Source organism: Felis catus, chromosome C1, assembly GCF_018350175.1.
Source record: "Felis catus isolate Fca126 chromosome C1, F.catus_Fca126_mat1.0, whole genome shotgun sequence".
NCBI lineage: Eukaryota > Metazoa > Chordata > Mammalia > Carnivora > Felidae > Felis > Felis catus.
Genome location: NC_058375.1, coordinates 71,016,859 through 71,031,246, shown reverse-complemented (window position 1 = coordinate 71,031,246; position 14,388 = coordinate 71,016,859). Strand labels below are relative to the sequence as shown.

At 39.3% G+C, this 14,388-nt stretch overlaps 2 protein-coding genes across 8 annotated transcripts in view; one reads left to right on the top strand and one right to left on the bottom strand.

Moving 5' to 3' along the window:
• Positions 1-14,388, top strand: part of LOC101096750 (uricase) — an 80,531-nt gene that overhangs the window by 20,031 nt on the left and 46,112 nt on the right. The window lies entirely within an intron of this gene.
• Positions 12,662-14,388, bottom strand: part of DNASE2B (deoxyribonuclease 2 beta) — a 65,215-nt gene continuing 63,488 nt past the window's right edge. For all 7 annotated transcript variants that reach the window (XM_023258856.2, XM_045036108.1, XM_019837318.3 and 4 more), the window contains one exon: positions 12,662-13,141. In XM_023258856.2, coding sequence (XP_023114624.2) covers positions 12,801-13,141 — 341 coding nt within the window. In that variant the 3' untranslated portion in view covers positions 12,662-12,800. The remainder of the gene's footprint in view (positions 13,142-14,388) is intronic.

The following is a 14,388-nucleotide window of genomic DNA, read 5'->3' as shown; positions in this document are numbered from 1 at the left end:
GTGGGATTTTTAATATGGTAACATAGAATATAACTAATATTTTAAGTGGAGGTACTATTAATAGCCACATAGCACAACCCAAACTTACATGGTGACTTAAACATTTTATTTTGAAAACTGATTTTTCCAAAATGCTTTACTTTGCCTTCTTAAACAAAATGTTCTGAACATAATTTGACCTTTTCTTGATGATTCATTTTGAACATCAGTCATTGCCCAATGCTATAATGCTGCCATGCCCTCAGGAACATTTGAGATCCTCAGGGCTGTTAGCCCAATACTAAGTGGTTTCAGACAGCTGTAAATTTAGAGATGTTCTGTCTTCCCACCCTGTCATTTGTCACTTCTCTGCTGTTGTCAGTGCGTCCTGACTCCCTGCTTCTCATGTGTTGCCCTCACTCTGTACACGCCTGCTGGCTGAGGGCCTGAGAGCAGCTCCCACCCCCCAACCCCAAAGCACAGACACAGAGTCAGGACAACTTGTATAGCTTCTCAGGTGCCTTCACGCGGACCCCTGGCCCCAAGGATCTGGGCCTTCCCGTCTCGGGGCCCCCACGCAGGCTTCAGGTGGGAGCTGAGGAAGCCGCAAGTCTGACTTCTTGGATATAGGGACACACCTGGCAAGCCCCGCAGCTTGGATCGGCCTCCCGTTGGTCACCAGGCACTCTTCTTCCTCCTGGAGGTGGAGAGATAGACCTGAGTCATCAGGAGGCTCTCATGAAACCCTCATCTGCATATGGTCCTGAGCGACTGGGCACTGCTGTAGATGAGTCACGAAATGACTAGCGTTTTATTTCTGTTTTTGTTTTCCTGTCAACGGGGCCAAATTATTTGGTCCCTGGTAGAAGTGGCTAGATTTTTATAGCTTCTTTTCCAGCTCTCTAGGAACCCGTTAACCCCTGGCAGATTACCCTTGAGTCAGAAGCTTTGTCTAACCCTCCTCTTCCTTTGGCGGAGCAGCCTACCTGCGCGCACATGCGCGCACATGCGCACGGAGGTAGAGGCAGGTGCTCATTGCTGCCGCTTCCCTTGCAATTGGGTCCGTACGTTGACATCCATATTAACTGCAGGGATGGTTTGACTCTCCTTTCTCTGGCTCCTTCCTTGCTCCTGAGGACTCCCATAGACAAGATGGAGCTGGCAGTCAGGGTTTCAGAATTATGAAGGAAACCACAACGTCACTCTGAAATATGCCATTTTGGCAGAGGATTATTTCGAGCTAAAGGCACTTGAAAAACGACAAGTGCAGGAAGGATGCTTCTGACCTTCCCTTTTCTTCCTAAAAGCAGATGAACTCGCATGTGAAACATGTTTTCCCGGGAACAGGAGGAAAGAAACATTCTTATCGCCAGAATTGGGTAGTCGAAGCTGAGAGAATTCTGTACAGATTGTTAAAATGATTATTTCCTTCCTTTAACCTTCCCATAGTTTCTTAGTAAGTCTTCCACAATTGTCTCTAATGATCAACCTAGTATAAAAGCATTTAGGTTTTGCCACTTTTTTGGGTCTTTGTTTCCTTACGAGGACTCCCATGTCACATAAAACATACTAAATAAAATGTGTGTGATTTTCTCCTGTTAATGTGTTTTATGTCAGTTTAATTCTTTTTTTTTTTTTTTAATTTTTTTTTTCAACGTTTATTTATTTTTGGGACAGAGAGAGAGCATGAACAGGTGAGGGGCAGAGAGAGAGGGAGACACAGAATCGGAAACAGGCTCCAGGCTCTGAGCCATCAGCCCAGAGCCTGACGCGGGGCTCGAACTCACGGACCGCGAGATCGTGACCTGGCTGAAGTCGGACGCTTAACCGGCTGCGCCACCCAGGCGCCCCTGTCAGTTTAATTCTTAGACCCAGCTGAAGACTCTGGGAGGGTAGAGATAAAGTTTTCCCTGTCTTTCAATTACCTTTGGAATATGATTTCTTTGCCTCTGGAGGAAGTGGTTAGATTTTTCTGTTGTCATCTCCTTTAAAATATCTAGTAAAACTCTAGATGCAGAGGCTTGTATAGTTGCACATCAGGCACAAACATGTAAGTGGAATCACACTTACGGAGGCACCTATGATGCAATCAAAGCTTTTGGTAGCAACTGCCAGTGGGTTACTCGGCAGTCAGTTGTCATTAAATTATCAATGGCAAGTGTTGCTAGCCAATGCGTGCAGTGATTGTTAAATCGTCAATAATGAGATCCTGGAGCCTGTAAAAAGTGAAAATAGTTTCCTGTTTCTCTCTCCGCAAAGCAATTTCTTCCCTTGGGTGTTACGTAATAAAGCTTTATGGGAGCAGTTGGTTATGGTGGTCAAATCTACTTCCAAGTAGGAGAGTGAAAAATTAAAATTCCTAAGAACCACTTACATTTGTTAAAAAAAATGATACCATGTTTTGTGTAAACAAACAAATATATAGATATATGGATACATATAGATATACATAGATATGTGTATACATAGATACATAGAAAATCCTTTAAAAAATGTATGTAAGGGTATTAATCGTAGTTTTGTATGGGTGAGGACAGAAGTACTTCGAAAAATATTGACTGGCTTTATAAGGAATACTTTATATACACTCACACAAAATACATTCATTTTAAGCATACAGCTTGAATTTTGACAATGTATACACATTTGTAATCACCAGCCCAATCAAGACAAAACATTTGTATATCCCCCTGGAAGTTTCTTCACGCCCCTTCTAGTCAATACCACCTCCCCCCAACTGCTCTTTTGCAGCGCTTTGTACTTTCTTCCTTTTGCTCATCTGTGTATTGGAATGTGCTTCAGTGAACATATATCTTTTTTTAATAAAGAAAAAAACTTATTTTATTTTCTATTCTTTTTAATTCCCAAATATAATTAAGACTGTAAATGTTTGAAGATGCTCAATGAACCCCAAACAGAAGAAACAAAGTTCAAAACCACATAAAACAAATCATTATATGGTTTAAGAGTATATACATATGGTAAAAACAAAGAAAAACAAACACGAGATTAACCAATATTCAGGATAGTGGTTACCTCTGCGGAGGATGAGGAATGTGGTCAGAGGGCAACACAAAGCTTCAAATGTCTTAGTATGTGCTGCAAAAATGTATTTTAAAAGTAAAAATATTTAAAATATTTAAAACTGAATCACTAAATTCTACTCCAGAAACCAAAATTACACTATGTGTCAACTAATTAGAATTTAAATAAAAATTTGAAACAAAAAAGTTAAAAAAAGAAAAAAAAATTAAACCTCTGATTGAAAATAGGAAAGAAATGCCAAAAAAAAATTATCTATAAGGCGAAGTCATTTCAAAATTGATGGCTGTATTTCTCCCCCATAACATATGCATCAAAGTATGGGATTTCCATTGCCTGTTTTGCTCCCTGAACTCTAAAGGATTTCCCTCATCCACCCACCTACACACACCCTAGTCATTTAGCTGACCCAGCGTTGCTCAGAACAACCCATTTCCCCCAAATCAGCAGCTTACCCTTCCCCTCGTGAATCAGTAGCCTCTAGAGGTTACAACAATCTTTTCACTCCAAATGGAGAAAAGTGAGACAGCCCCCTTTTTCAGAAGGTGGTACATATGTGACATTCATACCAACTGATTGTTTAGGACAATCATTTACATTACTCCTTCTCCTTCAATTCTGTTTGAAATACCTTCCAGTCATAGAGTGATAATTAAACATAGTGGAAGCTTCACACAGTCCAAACATAGAAAAGAGATTGCGTTCCTGAATGTCTCTCCTGCCGAACCACACCAAACATTTTGAGACTATGGGAAAATGACAAACAGTAGTGAATGAACTAGACAGGATCTTGGGATTAGGGGAATATGGTGCAGACCTGGGAAGCTGGTGACTTCCCTGCCTACAAATGCTATAAAAAAGATCCTAGACTAGCTATGGGGTACACAAGGCACTTCCATTAAAGCCAAAACAAATGATCAAATATTTATTGAACACCTGCCTGCCTAATATCCAGATACAAAGTCTTCCTTTGTACCAAAGTACCACGTACGCTTCAGATGATGCAGCCTAGAAACCCTGAGCAGAGCACCCAGTTTTATTTAGTTAACATTGCCCTAAGGGAGTAGGGAGACGATGTCAACTGCCTGCTTTCCTTGTGTAACAATGTTACAGATATTACTACTCTTCTTAATTTTCTCCATCTCGAAGATGAGGAAATCAAGGCTTTGAGGGTTTAAGTAGATCCCCCGAGGCTGCTTGGAAAGTGGCAGAACTGGAATTTAAGCCTCCAAAGCCCTGCTCCCCTGAAGGGCCTCATGCCTGTTTACTCTGCAAATAATGGCAGCAGCGCCCTTTAGTCTGCTTGTTAATGTTGTACTGAAAGCATTTGCGAAGAATTTTCATGCACATTGGTAGGGTTTATGCCTGTACTTCCCCTTCCCTGAGAATATTGCATTCATTTCCTCCTGATTTCCTTAAGTGTGAGATAAAGTAAAAAATGACTGGCTTTTATTTGCCTATTTGTTATTGAAAAAACACTATCACCATGGAGAAAGGGAGCAATTCAAATAAATGGCATTCTGTATTCCTTTACTCTATTGACACCAACCTGTTAAACTGATTTCTTCATGGAACCAAGTTGTGGTTTGAATGCACTACAGGCAGAGCTTTTGCTTTTCCCTCGACCTCTGGTGTAATAAGATTAATTAATATAGTTAATATTTGTTGTTCAGATAGTTTAAAATGGAAAATGGGGAAATTTTGTATGTGCTAGGCACTAAGTGTTTTACATAGATTATCTCATTCCTATTATCAACATTCTTGTTCTCCAGTTTAGAAAGTGGCTTAGAGAGGTTAAATAATTTGTTCAAGGTCACACTGCTGGTAATTGCTCAAGATCGACAGAGTCAGGTTTCAAACCAGGGCTATGTGATTTCCGAGCTGTTATACCGTACTATGCTACTTCCCAAATTTAACTGGGCTCTGAAGGGGTAGCATCCTGAATTCATTCAATAACGCTAACATATTTAATATTTCTTTCAAAAAGCTTCAGAAGAAATGAGGAAAAACAACAAAAATCAAGCAGTGTTAGAAATAAATGAGTCAAGTGCAAAGAGAAGAAAGGGAGACCAGTTAACAAGGAAAAGGGCATGAAAAGGGGTTAGGCCAGCAGGGATCTTGATCTCTAACCATCACTGCCTAAAGCAGGGAACTGTATTGATGCTTCAAAGGAGATTCAACAGAGACTGATGAGACATTTTAATTGTTTGGCTGGTGTGTGGCTTCTGAAAGACTTTTGTAAAGAGAAATGTCAGGAAGGGTGGGAAGAATGATACTAAGGGATGGGCTTTCAAAGTGATTAATTGGAAAGAATGGCATTCATTTGTATGTCTAAGTGCTGGCAAGATGGATAAGAAATCATTTTAATCCCTTTATGGTGCTGTCTCATATAGGCCTGGTCACAGAAGGTTTAACAACTGGTCTAGATGGAGCGTGATTCTAATAAGGTCATAGCCATATAGGCCCTTTTGTAATAGAAGACATCTTTTGCACCTGACCACGATCAGCTGGCCACCTGCAGGATAGTGGTGACAAAGGAATCTCAGTGAGAGACTGTGTGTCAATCCATGATCATCATTACACAAAGGCTTGTATTTATCTTGCCAGTGTTCAGTGATGGGATCTTTTCATGGTACGGAAGCAAATATTTATTGAGTACCTACTAATTTAGAAACGAATTCCTGGTAGATTGTTCTTTTCTTTCTTTTTTAATGTTTCTCACATTGATCTTTTCCTGTTTCACTTGTTACCATCTTAGGTCAGGACCTCATCGCTCACATCAGGATTATTGTCAGATCCTCCTAAAATGGAATAGAATAGAAATAAACTGTTTTAGAATGGAAGGGACATCATTTAGTCTAAGTCAGTTTCAAGGCTCAGATCTTATCAGAGACTAACTTCATTTTTTCTCAAGTTCCCAAAGCAGATCGTCTTCTTGAGTTGAGCCTAACTCCTCGTGGTTCTCTCCTCAGGTCTGCCTCTGAGACTTTGCTCATACTATTCCTTTCTCCTAGAACATCTTTCTTTCCAATTCCAGCTGTCGAAATTCCACCTGTCCTTGAAGAGCCCTTAATTTCCACCTTTTTAATGAATCCTTCTTGACTCTTCTAATCTTCATTAATTACCCTTCTCTGAACTGTTAGGGAAATTATAATGCATCCCTTGACTTAGTGCTTAATTATAGAATTTCAGCATTGAAAAGGACTTTAAGATCATCCAGTTCTACCTCTCAATCTATGTGTGATTCCCTCTATCACAGCCTTCCCAGTAAACTTTTGCTCTGCACTCAAACGCATGTCTAGGCAGATCTTGCCATCTTTACATTCATTCATTCAACTCATATTTACTGCACACCCAGTGCTCCAGACAGGGCACAAAAGACTGGGAATTCGACAGTGAACAGGATGTAAAACTCCACTTTCCCTCATGAAGATCATATCATATAGTGACAAGTGCCAAAATAAAATAAATAAAGGGTGTTGCATTAGAGATGCTAACTTAGGGTGGCCAGAAGAGGCCTCTTCTAAGAAATTACTTCAATGCTGATGGCCTCACTGATGAGAAAAAGGCAGCCATGTGCACATATGGGAGAAAAGTTTTTCAGACAGCAGGAACAGTAAAGGCATGCCTGGAGGAATGGGGGTGAGTTTGGAGAGTTTGAGGAAGAGGAAGAATGGCAGTAGGTGAAGTGCAGTGAGTGGGTGGGAGAAAGGTGGGAGACTGGCTGGAGAGTGAGCCTGGGGTATATGCTGTAGAGCTCATGGGTCAAAGCAAGAGGTTTGGATAACACAGCTTGTATTTAATTTGAGCTGAATATGGCTCACTCTATTTTCTATTCCTTTGTCCTGACTCTGCCTCTAAATGTCATAGGGAACAAATGTAGACTATCCTCCACAGAATATATATTTGAAGAAATCTATCCTGTCCCCAGTGAGTCCTTTTAGGGATAGACATTCCCATTTCCTTCCACTGTTCTTTCTGCTGTCTCAGGAACTATGCTATTCTGGCCAACGTCTTCTACTCATCCTCCACTCTGTATTCCTTATAACAGTGATTATCTAGGTCACCAACACATGATAGAGGTTGTCTATTTCCTTATCCTTTCTAATACATGTTCTACTCACACATCTCAAGATTTTATTAGCTTCTTTTTCTCTTTGCAGCCAGTTATAATGACTTTTTGGCCAAAACCCTGGATCATTTTCTATATCATCTGCTACTAAACTGTACCTCCCCTCAAGCTATACCTCTGTGATGGCCATCGTGCAGGGTTTTTTTTTTTAATTTGTTTTAATATTTATTTATTTTTGAGAGAAAGCGAGACAGAGCGTGAGCAGAGGAGGGGCAGAGAGAGAGGGAGACAGAATCTGAAGCAGCCTCCAGGCTCTGCGCTGTCAGCACAGAGCCCAATGCGGGGCTCGAACTCACAGATTGTGAGATCATGACCTGAGCCAAATTCGGACACTTAACCGACTGTGCCACCCAGGTGCCCCCCCCTTTTTTTTATTATTATTATTCAAGGGAAGAGTCTTATATTTATCTTTATTGTGTTTAGTATTACTTGGTTTAACCCATTACACCAGCCTTTCACCCTTGGGAGGCAATTTTATCTGCTGGATCTGCTATTCCTCTTACCTGCTGGTCATGTACCAATTTAATAAATGTCTTTTCTGAATACTCACCAAATTCATCTAAAAATGTTTATGGAGCAAGGCTAAGGAGAGACTTAAGTATAATATTTATAAGGGCAGAGACTGTCTTCTTTATTGTTCCTTTTGCTCATCACAGGATCTAATACAGAGTATGCTTGATGGAATAAATTGGGAAAAGTGCTTGGATATAACACCATGAACCTCCTTTCACACTGACACAAATCCACTATTACCACCCTTTGAATAATGCGTAAGTTCAATGGACTGTATTCACATTCACCCAATGTTATCATCTTGACCATAAGAATATCAAGAGCGACCTTTGTTTTGTTGCTGCTCACGTATATCATACCTGTTGCAATCTTATTATCCACTGGCCTTAGAACTTTTGTAGAAAAGGGAAATGACCCACAGAGAACCTAGTGCATGCTCACACCTGCAGATTGTCTAGTTGATGGCTTTGTAAGTGCTTAAAATTTGGCCCTTTAAAGAGGCACACGGAAACATTCCGGGATTATGTTTAAGAACACATGTTCCATCTGATTTTGTATATTAAAGTGACATTTGTCTGTCTTCTGTGTTTACTTAATGTTCTCTGGTCTTTCAGTCATTTTCACTATGATTTGTTGAGCTTGGAAACATGACCTCATTGTAGGGAGCTGTGTGCTCTCTTAAGATTGCTTTGCAGAGGTCTTGATTTAGTTCTCCCTGAGCACTTTTTTTTTCTACCTTTTTACTTTGAATACCAAACTAAGCATCTTTACCAAAAAGACAGAAATAAAAGAGACAAAGGTTTTTGTTTTTGTTTTTGGCATTCACAAACTCCTGTTAATTCCAATGTAAATTGTGATTAAATGTAAGTACAAAACTTTTTTTGTTAGCCTTAGCATTTTTTTTGCAATAAGTTTCATAGTACAGTTTCACATAATTCAGTGAACAGATTGGTGCCACTTTAAAGAATTTTTCTTGTTCAATGGGCTTTTTCTCCCACGTTTTAGATGTACCTGTTATAGAGGAGATTGGTAGAAAGCAGGCTGTGTAATTACATTGTTCTCTCCCTTTCTTCCTCATGGAGAAATCACATAGTCAGAATTTCTTTTTGATGATTTCTCAATCTCTTGAGCTATATATCCTTTTAGAATCTTTTGCCATGGAACCATATTATTTTCTGTACCTCAATCTCATACTACCTAAACTTGAACTACATTCCACTTTTCTTTCCCTGATGATCATCTGGGGACACTTTTCTCCTGGGGCACCATTACTTTCATTTCACCAGTGAACTCCTCCTTGCTTGCCAGTCTTAGGTTCTGAGTTGAAACTTCTCTGGTCATTTCATCTCCTCTTTGGGAAATGACATAGTGTATTTAGCCAAAAATTAGCCAAAAATTGTTTTAGCTGAATGAGACTTTTAGTAAATGTCCAAATATTTGAAACTATAATCAGTACTCTTTCTTATTCTTCCCTACCAAATCCTTCCTAATTCTTCCTGTGAATGTACATTTGTCATGTCGTGCTACAATCTCAAGTGTACCTCCTTTGTAACCCAGCTTCTGTGTTAGCGTGTAAAACATCTGAGATTGCGGGACTTTGAGAGTTTTTTAATGACCCATTTCTCAGTCATTATTTTATTTATTTATTTGTTTTTTTAAAGTTTTTTTTTTTCAACGTTTTTTATTTATTTTTGGGACAGAGAGAGACAGAGCATGAACGGGGGAGGGGCAGAGAGAGAGGGAGACACAGAATCGGAAACAGGCTCCAGGCTCTGAGCCATCAGCCCAGAGCCTGACACGGGGCTCGAACTCACGGACCGCGAGATCGTGACCTGGCTGAAGTCGGCCGCTTAACCGACTGCGCCACCCAGGCGCTCCTCTCAGTCATTATTTTAATTGAAATGATTTGACACTACATTCACAACTGTCATTCTTATTTCTATATAACTTAGATGAGAATTGTTTGCCTGCAAGAAATAGGTAAGTATTCAAGCCAACTTAAACTAAAAATGGGCTAATTAATGGGAGAACAGAGTCATATGTCATAGAATATGGGACTGGGAGAAGAGCTGGGCTCCACAAGGAACTCATCTGACATCTGGACATTTGGAATTGATATCATTCTGTGCTCCTTTGATCTTGAGGTGAATTTGCACCCTTCTCTGCTTCAGCAAGCACAAGGCAGACAATGGTGATCTGATCTCCAATGGACATGACCCTCCAGATCAAGTGCTCATACCCCAACACTCAGTCTTGATACCCCTACTTCAAACTCTTCTCTGAATCATATTGCCTTGGAATGCCATAAGGCTTATTTTGTGTCACAAGCTCACTCAGTCCAGTCATTTGGAGCTGGAGAGGAAAGGGTTGCATGATATAGACTGGGGAAAATAGCTTTTCTAAGAAGCTCACACCTAAGCAGGATGGGAAGGCACAGCAGACATTATTTAGAATTTCGATGTCAGGATTGCCATTTTCCACCCTAATTATTGCCATATGTCTATTTCTGTGTTCAATTTCTTTTCTCTGGAATTACATTAGGTAGTTTCCAGCCAAACACAACCTAACACTTGTTTGTAAAGCACACTCCCATCTTAGACATGAGTCTTTAATTCCAGTATTTTAAACCATGGTTTAGAATTTAAATTTCATTCATCGTTATCTCCCATATCCTCCTCTTCCTCCCAAAGGGAATCAATGAAAACATCCCCTATAATCTCAAATGTTTCAGTTTCCTTCCAATGACATTATAATTCTGAAGATACTCCCCAGTGTCTCTATAGGAATCAGCATGACTGGGTAACAAGCCTCGGCATATGCTTGAGAAAGATAGTGATACTAGTTTCTTTAGTCTGTTGTAGCTGCTTCTAGCACATCACAATCATGCTACACACAATTGTAGCACGGCGTGGTAAATGTACTTTCACAGGAAGCCATAGGAAGGATTTGATGGGAAAGAATAAGAAAGAGTACTGACACAGTTTCAAATATTTGGACATTTACTAAGAGTCTCATTCAGCTAAACCAATTTTTGGTTAGTTTGTGGTTAAATACACTATTTTATCTCCCAAAGAGGAGAAGAAATGACTAGAGGAACTATCAACACCAAGCAAGACACATTCTTTCCTCCCAAGGTCAGTATTTGATATTCTTGAACTACTGAGGCTGTTCAATTCCTTTCCAGCACTTTTTGCTTCCTCAAGGAAGGTGTAGTCACTTCTCTGCTCCGCTTCAGTGGGAAGCACGTCGTTAGTGTGCATTGCCAGTGGGCCAGCAACTTCTTTGTTTTCTCTCTGTCACATTCTTATACTCTTTATTGTACAGATTCTGATTTTGATTCTCCTCTTCTTTAGATTCTTCTTTTGAGCTTGAGATAAAACCACTTTTCTAGAAGGACTGGATTTACCTTTTGGGGGAAGCTCATACCTTAGTGTATATTTTCAGTCCAATAGAATTTCTTATTCAATTGACCTTTGCTTTCTTTTTTTCATTTTCATTAATTCCTATCTGTGCTGTTGGATTAAGATATGACCCTTTTCACCATTAAAGTCAGGATCTTGTACTTTTTGTTTGTTTGTTTGTTTGTTTGTTTTAAGTAGGCTTCCTGCCCAGAGCAGAGCCCAAAGTGGGGCTTGAACTCACAACCCTGAGATCAAGACCTGAGCTGAGATCAAGAGTCGGATGCTCAACTGATGGAGCCACCCAGGCACCCCAGGATCTTATATTTTTAGTTTCTCTTTTAATCCTATTTTATTGGAATTATTTATACTCAGATACTTTATGTGAGAATAAAACATATTTTTCAAATCTCTTCATACATTCAAGCATGTAATTTAGCCAGCTAGTATTCAACAGGCCTTTCTTTAGCTTATCTTTGCTTCCGATGGGAAGACAAACTTAGCTTTTTCTCTGCGTTTCATTGAACTAGTGCCATCATGTCCCATGAATTTTGGTGGTATTAAGACATCATATATATATTATCCTATATTGCATCATTTTCATTTATTGTCTCTTGGAATATAAGTAAAGAGCATAGCCTTAGAGGTCAGATAGACCTTCTATAATGTTGGGTAAGTTACTGAAGCTTTGTAGACCTCAGTTTCCTTGTCAGTAAAATGGGGATAATGATTCCTACTATGTAGCATTGTTATGAAGATCAAATAAGAAGATGTGGGTTGACTGTTTACTACATAGTAAATGCTTAATAAGTGTTGGCTTTAATTATTGTGATTTCTTTTGTTAAATTGCAATTTTCTTGAAATTGAGAATTATATTTCAAATTTTCTTCAGCAGTTAGTTCTTAATATGAGTTTATTGCTGTTTATTTATATAATAGTCATATTTAGGGATAAGAACTCCCAAAATGAAACACACTAGAATTAAGATTGTTAGATTTGATTATGGCTTCTTTATTGACCCCAATTTGGTGGGTTGTTTTACTTATTTCTCCTAATCTGACTTAACAATTTTTTTCTTGAAAAATATTACTCATTTCTAAACTTCCTCTTGTCTTTTCTAACTTGGGAGGGAGATTCATATTCAAATTCCACCAGTATTTTTAAGTGTCAACCCCACCAAGCTTTGTGCTAGGTTCTTAAAAATATCTACACATTGTTTCATAGATGAAAAAAACAAGGCTTAGAGAGTTCAAGTGAATATCCTAAGATCATATGATTAGTAAGGAGCAACTGCAAGAATAATAAATAAGACTTAACCATAAACCAGTGAAAGAACTCTAAGAGGAATATGACTGAGTAGCATGAGGTACAGAGAGAGATTTTTTTTCTTCAACAAGGGATGAGTAGAAGAGTCAGAGAAGTCTTTGTGAGGGAGATGAAGTTAATCTAGGAGATGTTCAGTCAATCCATGAACAGTCAAGAAGATTTTTTTCTTCCGTTTCTTCAATTCTCACTTGGCTATGTATAATGATTTATGCTTATGGCATATAATTGCCAAGTAGATAAATTTTCACTAAATGGAAGATAAACTGGCAACCACGGTAGAAAAGCATTTTATTTGATGATTTGTGACTATAAGTATAGTCACAGGCTTTTAGTATATAAAGAATGGATCTAATGGAAGAAGACCCATTGTCAGTGCTGAAAATAATGGTACATATGTCTTTTCACCAAGTTTAGTTACAGTTCTCATAATACAAAACCAATCCTTGAAATGCATGGTAAATATGCTGATTCTGGGTACAAATGAATCCTCCATTTCTGAAGGCTTGGTATGGGCTCCGATTTAGGTCTCCAATGCAGGTCCAGCGATTTTTGGTCTTCTTTTGGGAAACACACCATTTGGCATGATCCTGGTAAGAACTGAAATAAGAGTGTCCAGATATCTTAATTGCTTTGACATTGTAGACATGGTAAGGAAGGGAGCAGTTTGAAGGAAGCTCTTGTCTCTTTCGCTGCCAGGTTTCTGTTAGCAAATGTGTCTTCAACTGTTGAGCCATCCAGGCTGCAAAGATGTCTAGGGTTTACAGGGAGAAAGATAGTGAGGTTAGTATTTATACTTAGATAAGTCCCTGAAAATATCCTCAGCAATGGAAATCATCATTCACCCCTGATATATGGATGTCACGAGCACAATAATAACAACATAATTGAGATAGTAGATGGGAGAACATTTTGTTAGTGCTAAAGTGTTATGCAAATAAAAGTTCTTATCACTAAGGTGATATTGGCGTTTAAAAATGTTTTCTGTTCCACACAAACAAGAGAGCAATATATGCTTTTGTCTTGAAAAAATCTTTAGACAGAATGAAGCTAGAGAAGTAACCAGGGGCCAGCTTCAAGGGCTCTTTGCACATCATGCCAAAATGTTTGGATTTTCCTGAAATCAAAGGGAGAATTAAAAAAAAATTAATGTTTATTTATTTTTGAGAAAGAGACAGAGTGTGAGCAGAGGAGCGGCAGAGAGAGAGGGAGACACAGAATCTGAAGCAGGCTCCAGGCTCTGAGCCATCAGCACACAGACCAATGTGGGGTTCCAACCCATGAATCGTGAGATCGTGACCTGAGCCAAAGTCAGATGTTCAACAGACTGAAACACCCAAGCGCCCCTCAATGGGAGAATTTTTAGAGAAGTGTTAGTGGAAAACTGATAGTAGAAACTGATTTTTGATCATAAATATCAGTTGGGAGGCAACGTGCAGGATTAATTGAGAAAGGTGTATTAGATTGGAGATAGGGAAAACACAGGGTTGTCACAATAATTGTGACACTAAACACAGGCATGGACTAAGGCAGTGGCATAAAGCTTGGAGAGGAAAAGATAAATGTGAGTGTGACTAAGGACCTAGAACTGATTGAATTTGATGACTTGCTAGAGCAGTAAAGAAAAAGGAGGGATCTAGAGTCCTCAGTTGACTCTGCAGAATATAAGAAAAATAATAGATTTGTGGGCAATAATGATGAGTTTGGCACGTTGAATTTGGCATGGCTATACCACCCCCAGGTAGCAATGTCCCACCCACTATTGAATACTGATGGCTCTGTCAGTCCAGAGGTCTTGAGAATCGCCTGAAAGCTTATTGGAATTGCATAGAATGAGTATATAGAATGAGATAAGGAAGAGTGGAAGACCACGTGGCAACCCAGTCACCTAAGGAGTAGGCAGAGGAGGAGGACCTAGTTAAAGAGACTTAAGAGAAGTGGGAAGAAGACCAAGAGACTGCACACTCCCAAAAATCAGGAAGGGAGAGTGTTTCAGGAAGG